General features: G+C 38.3%; 2 protein-coding genes across 2 annotated transcripts; one reads left to right on the top strand and one right to left on the bottom strand.

The window, feature by feature from the left end:
• Positions 1-907: 907 nt before the first annotated feature.
• Positions 908-1,918, bottom strand: LOC124000123 (hemoglobin subunit beta-1). The gene is made up of 3 exons (XM_046306282.1): positions 1,757-1,918; positions 1,305-1,527; positions 908-1,104 (listed from the first exon to the last, which is right to left on the bottom strand). Exons 1-3 carry the CDS (start codon positions 1,846-1,848, stop codon positions 976-978), a joined length of 444 nt encoding a protein of 147 aa, XP_046162238.1. The 5' UTR covers positions 1,849-1,918; the 3' UTR covers positions 908-975.
• A 1,381-nt stretch (positions 1,919-3,299) lies between these two features.
• Positions 3,300-4,206, top strand: LOC123999331 (hemoglobin subunit alpha-1-like). Its single transcript, XM_046304973.1, has 3 exons — positions 3,300-3,465; positions 3,691-3,898; positions 3,995-4,206. The coding sequence occupies exons 1-3, from the start codon at positions 3,371-3,373 to the stop codon at positions 4,121-4,123; spliced, it is 432 nt and encodes a 143-aa protein (XP_046160929.1). The 5' UTR covers positions 3,300-3,370; the 3' UTR covers positions 4,124-4,206.
• The last annotated feature ends 791 nt before the right edge of the window (positions 4,207-4,997 follow it).

Raw genomic sequence — 4,997 nt, 5'->3', positions numbered from 1 at the left:
ACTATAGTGAAATGGGACCATCTTGGGAACTCCCCCCCCCCCCGGTTGACGGCAGCATAACAACCTTATTTGCTATCTTGGGTCAGACTCAGATCATAGCCTATAGCACAAATCTTTGTATAATTGTATTCAATATTTGAAAGAAGCAGGACTCAAACAACCTTGTTTAACATGAGAATAGGATGTTTGACGTCTTCAAGGTGTAAGATGACAACGCAGTGTAACATTTTACATTTCAGAATGGAAGGCAATTCATTATCAGTGGGAGAAGACTACGTTTGCTCGGCAGATCTCGAGAGCTTGTTGGTGATCCAATAGGCCTATGTTGTAGCAACCTATAAAACAACAATGTTAAAACCATATTGTTGCTTTAGTGATAATAAACCTGTTTTTTTAAACGACAATGATCGGGAGCTCATTCATGATTTTCAATTAATAAGATTTGACTGCTTTTTTGATCAAAACACAGACTTTACTACGGGTGTTAACCTGCGTATGCAATCACTTTGACTATGGCAGCAAATAGGCTATTGACGGATTATTATGCTTTACGCAACAATGGACTAAATCACAGATCGAGCACATCATTGCAAAAAGTACACAGTAGCCTAGTGGCAAAATAACTCAATTGATTGAATGTGAAATTGAGTTCAGTATGATTGAAAAGCCTTTGTGTTTGTAGTCAGCATCGTTCGGTTGTTATCCGCAGTCACCGACAGGATAGACATCTTGATTCTATGTTTAGCAGATATCTTCTGTTAATGAAGTGATGCAGAAGGGCAAAAAATGCATCTAACCATGCACTTTGGCTGCTCTGTTAGTAGTCTATTGATGTTAAGAATTTTGTCGTGGAACTGAACCTGCCCCCCTCCTAAAAAAAAGATTTTAATAAATACAACTACAATAGTTTGTTTCAATGTCTTTATTTTCACTCAGGCGGGGATGTCAGAACACAATCACTTGTCTGGGGTGCATTTAGAAGTACCGACTGCCCATGGCTGCGACAACCACTTTCATGAACTTCTGCCAGGTTGCCTGAATTTCAGGAGTGAAAGCGGCTCCGAACTTGGCGGCAATGACAATTGTGAGGACGTCAGCCAACACCTGTGGACAAAAGACAAAGGAGGACTATGTTAAATAAGACTGACGGTTTTCTTTTACCTTTGGAATTAGACGTGTTGCTCTGATTGTTATGTGTTTAGGCTTACATCAGTAAAGCTCTGGATAAGAGCGTCTGCTAAATGACTTAAATGTAAATGTAAATGCATAAAATATAAGCCTATTTCTCAAGACAGAAGGCATACCCTGAAATTGTCAGGGTCGACGAAGAGTTTGTTAGCGTGGGTCTCGCTCAGTGACTTGTATGTGGCCAAGATGTTGCCCATGTTCTTCACAGCTTTATCCAGAGCTCCACACACGACCTTGCCGTGAGCAGCAACTTTGGGGTTGCCCATGATTGCTGCGGGAGTTGATACATCTCCGAAAGAGCCGAAATAACGCTGAGTCCAGGGGTAGACGATCAGGACTCTGTCATTGCAAGAACACCGAAATATGTGAATTATTTTCAAATGTATTTCAATTATACGCCTAATTAATACTCTAACATGCTCCATTCAAATGTAACAATATCAACTCAATATTAATAGTAATGATACGATAACAGGACACGTATAATAGTGTTATAATTACTCATGATCATCTCCACTATAAACTGTATTAGATGATATATTTGAATGAGGCTGAAGCCATGACCTACCTTCCCAGAGCCAGTGGTCCGACCTCATTGATATCTACTTTGCCCCAGACAGCACTGATGGTGCTCTTCTCTGCGTCTGTCCATTCAACCATGTTGTCAGTGTTTGTTTTCCGGTTTTGCAACAAGATTAAACAAATTAATGTCTTGTGTAGGGAGACACTGCGTGCAATTTATATTTATGAGTGCACTCCGCCCACTGGAGGCGGCGCATATGATTGGCTCTGACAAAGATCAGTATTGGCCAAGTGAGCGCTTCAGATCTCGAACTTGGTGACATCAATTCCAATAATGTATCTGTTAAAAACAACAGTAAATGTTAATGTATTAGCTGTTACAGAATCAAGTCTGTAGATTAGATCCTAAAAGATGGAAGCATATGTAAATAGGCCTATACAGTTTATCTAGATTACCAGCGTTTCAAAATTAACATGATAACAGCTTAATTATCAGGTTTAATTTATTCCTCTGATTGCAAGAATAAAAGCAAGGTTATGGCAAAACTCTTCCGAAGATTATACGTCCTTCATTGCAGTGTATATGTATAAGGCTATTCTAATGAAAAATTAGAAAGAGATGCAACCACTAAACATTCTTATGAATTTGGAAAATGTGATAATTCAACATAATTCCGGCCTATAATTTGGCACAGTTTCTTATCTACGACAAAATGACGCCTTCCATTTTTTTAATCGGGGTATTTCAGACCGGTCCCGCCCATTTTAAGTGATTAATTTCAAGACATTAAATATGATAAGCAGAAATGTCCTGTATTATTTGTAGATAGGTGTGTACCCATGTCCTTGCATGACCTCTTTCTTCCTCTGACTTTTTTGTCGATCATCATTCGAAGTCCAATCAACCTTATAATTGGGAATCATGTCCAACTTCCATTGAACCCCAGTGTAGGCATATATCATAGATACAGATTAGGCCGTCATTGTAAATAAGAATGTGTTCTTTAACTGACTTGCCTAGTTAAATAAAAAATACAAATGTGAAACACGTCACTTTGAATAAATAATATGCAGGTATTTGAAGGTGGATTTGATTTGTACAATATAATTTACCAATGTAATATATATTTTACATGCTCGATTAGGCTACTCTGAAAGATTTCGTTTTATGCAACGATAAAAATAAAACAAAAAATATTGTCTATATCAATCAAACAAATTGTAAAATTGTTGACATCTCTGTTGCATCTGATGCAATTGATTTAAATGCATGTAATTTAGCCAATTAACTAAAGATTTCATATTTGTCTGTTTCGGCAAAAGCTGTTGCAACTTTAGAATGAACCTACTGGAAATATATGCTTACAATGAATGTATTTGCATTGCGCTAAAATATTAATTATGGATATTATTAGAAACATAACTTCAATAAGATGTCAGAGGGCTTTTAATATAAAACGCTAACTTAATATTTTATAAAAGCCAAGAACGTTTCTTACTCTTGGATTTTGACCAAGGTGGTTGCAGTGTAGGGGGAGTGTACCATAGTAGCTGGGCGTGTCTGCCGCTCTACTGTGATATAAAGGGACCTAGTTGTGTAGGCAGTCATCTTCAGATAATTTCTTGTATATTTAATACAGGCCAATCAGAAAGGAGCAAAATGAGTCTGACAGCAAAGGACAAATCTGTGGTCAAGGCCTTCTGGGGCAAGATTGGTGGAAAGGCAGATGTCCTCGGCGCTGAGGCTTTGGGGAGGTAAGCCTTCTTAATGAACGAATGATGAGAATGATTGTGTTTAAACTGATGACAGCGGCCTATGTGCCTACCTCGAATAAGCATTTTAACATACAATAAGTAAACTCATTTCATTACGTTGTAGACACAGACGCTGGGAGAAATATGATACTCGTAATGCTTAAAAGTTCAGCATCTAACAAAAACTCCAATATGAATCGAACTATTCTGTACCTTCCTTTGCAGGATGCTGACTGCTTACCCCCAGACTAAGACCTACTTCTCCCACTGGGCTGACCTGAGCCCCGGCTCTGGGCCAGTCAAGAACCATGGAGGCATCATCATGGGTGCAATTGGTAAAGCAGTCGGACTGATGGACGACCTCGTAGGGGGAATGAGTGCTCTCAGTGATCTGCACGCCTTCAAGCTGCGCGTTGACCCTGGAAACTTCAAGGTTTGCCCACAGATAACCTATTGTCTGTATATTGATCACTCTGTCTGTTGCTAAAGCACAATCCTTCAATATTAACTTTTAAAATATACTTTTCAGATCCTGTCCCACAACATCCTTGTGACCCTGGCTATTCACTTCCCTACGGATTTCACTCCCGAAGTGCACATTGCTGTGGATAAATTCCTTGCAGCCTTGTCCGCTGCCCTGGCTGACAAATACAGATAAGACCATCATGAAAGTCCACCATTGGACTCCAGTTCCTGCTCTGTTGTTATTACAATAAAATAAACAGGCAATGAATGAAGTTACCTCCTCTGTCGTGTCCTTATTCCACCACAGTTCACCATCAAAGTCATATTTGAATTTCATCACTGTCACATCTAGATTGAATACATTGAATGAAGAAAGGAAGGGATTAAGTACTAAATGGTGCTTTAGGTCCACCATCCACTATCTCACTCTGTTATTCTCCATAACTTTGGATAGCCTATCTAATACGTGTAACATGCATTTTGCTGACCTCGTTTAATATTTGATGAATATGGAGTAGTTACAGATGGGTTGGTAACCTGAATGGGTTATATGAAGACGGTAGAGGCACAATGAAAACCTATTCAGAGAAGAACAAATATGTATTTTATTTCTAAATTAATTGTAAATAGTTTAATAACTTTTAAAAACGGTAAAAATGACCATGTAATTTGCAACAAGATACTTCACAGAATGGGCTATTTTGTATTTCCAATGCAGTGAATTTGGTGGGGGAAGTGAAATCGACTTTGAAAAACGAACACATTGTATTATACTGTATATACCACACTATACACTCACTCTCATTCTGGAAGTTCCGTGTCTCGACTTTCTCTCAAACAAAACACCTTTCGGCACCGTGGCATTTTGTAGTTTAATTTGATACATTAATATTTAGGATTGTTTTTTTTTGTAATAAAGTATATTTGCGCATCTCTGAACCTAAATGTCTGTAAGTTAAATGGTTTTACTATTTCGTACAAACGTGTATTGTTTTATGAATTTTTACGATCTTTAGTCTAATTGTCCAACTAGAAGGCTTTTGTTGCACGCTCGTGTTCCTGAATGG

The sequence above is a fragment of the Oncorhynchus gorbuscha genome, linkage group LG16 (genome assembly GCF_021184085.1).
Source record: "Oncorhynchus gorbuscha isolate QuinsamMale2020 ecotype Even-year linkage group LG16, OgorEven_v1.0, whole genome shotgun sequence".
Taxonomy (NCBI): domain Eukaryota; kingdom Metazoa; phylum Chordata; class Actinopteri; order Salmoniformes; family Salmonidae; genus Oncorhynchus; species Oncorhynchus gorbuscha.
The sequence above is the reverse complement of the archived record's forward strand: the minus strand, read 5'-3'. Positions and strand labels throughout refer to the sequence as shown.

What these genes read in the sequence shown, in the direction of transcription:
- LOC124000123 (XM_046306282.1), bottom strand. Translation starts at nt 1,848, where the DNA reads ATGGTTGAATGGACAGACGCAGAGAAGAGCACCATCAGTGCTGTCTGG. An exon ending in GGACCACTGGCTCTGGGAAG is followed by an intron (nt 1,528 to 1,756) that starts GTAGGTCATGGC and finishes TTGCAATGACAG; the next exon opens with AGTCCTGATCGTCTACCCCT. An exon ending in TCGACCCTGACAATTTCAGG is followed by an intron (nt 1,105 to 1,304) that starts GTATGCCTTCTG and finishes TTTTGTCCACAG; the next exon opens with GTGTTGGCTGACGTCCTCAC.
- LOC123999331 (XM_046304973.1), top strand. Translation starts at nt 3,371, where the DNA reads ATGAGTCTGACAGCAAAGGACAAATCTGTGGTCAAGGCCTTCTGGGGC. An exon ending in GGCGCTGAGGCTTTGGGGAG is followed by an intron (nt 3,466 to 3,690) that starts GTAAGCCTTCTT and finishes CTTCCTTTGCAG; the next exon opens with GATGCTGACTGCTTACCCCC. An exon ending in TTGACCCTGGAAACTTCAAG is followed by an intron (nt 3,899 to 3,994) that starts GTTTGCCCACAG and finishes TATACTTTTCAG; the next exon opens with ATCCTGTCCCACAACATCCT.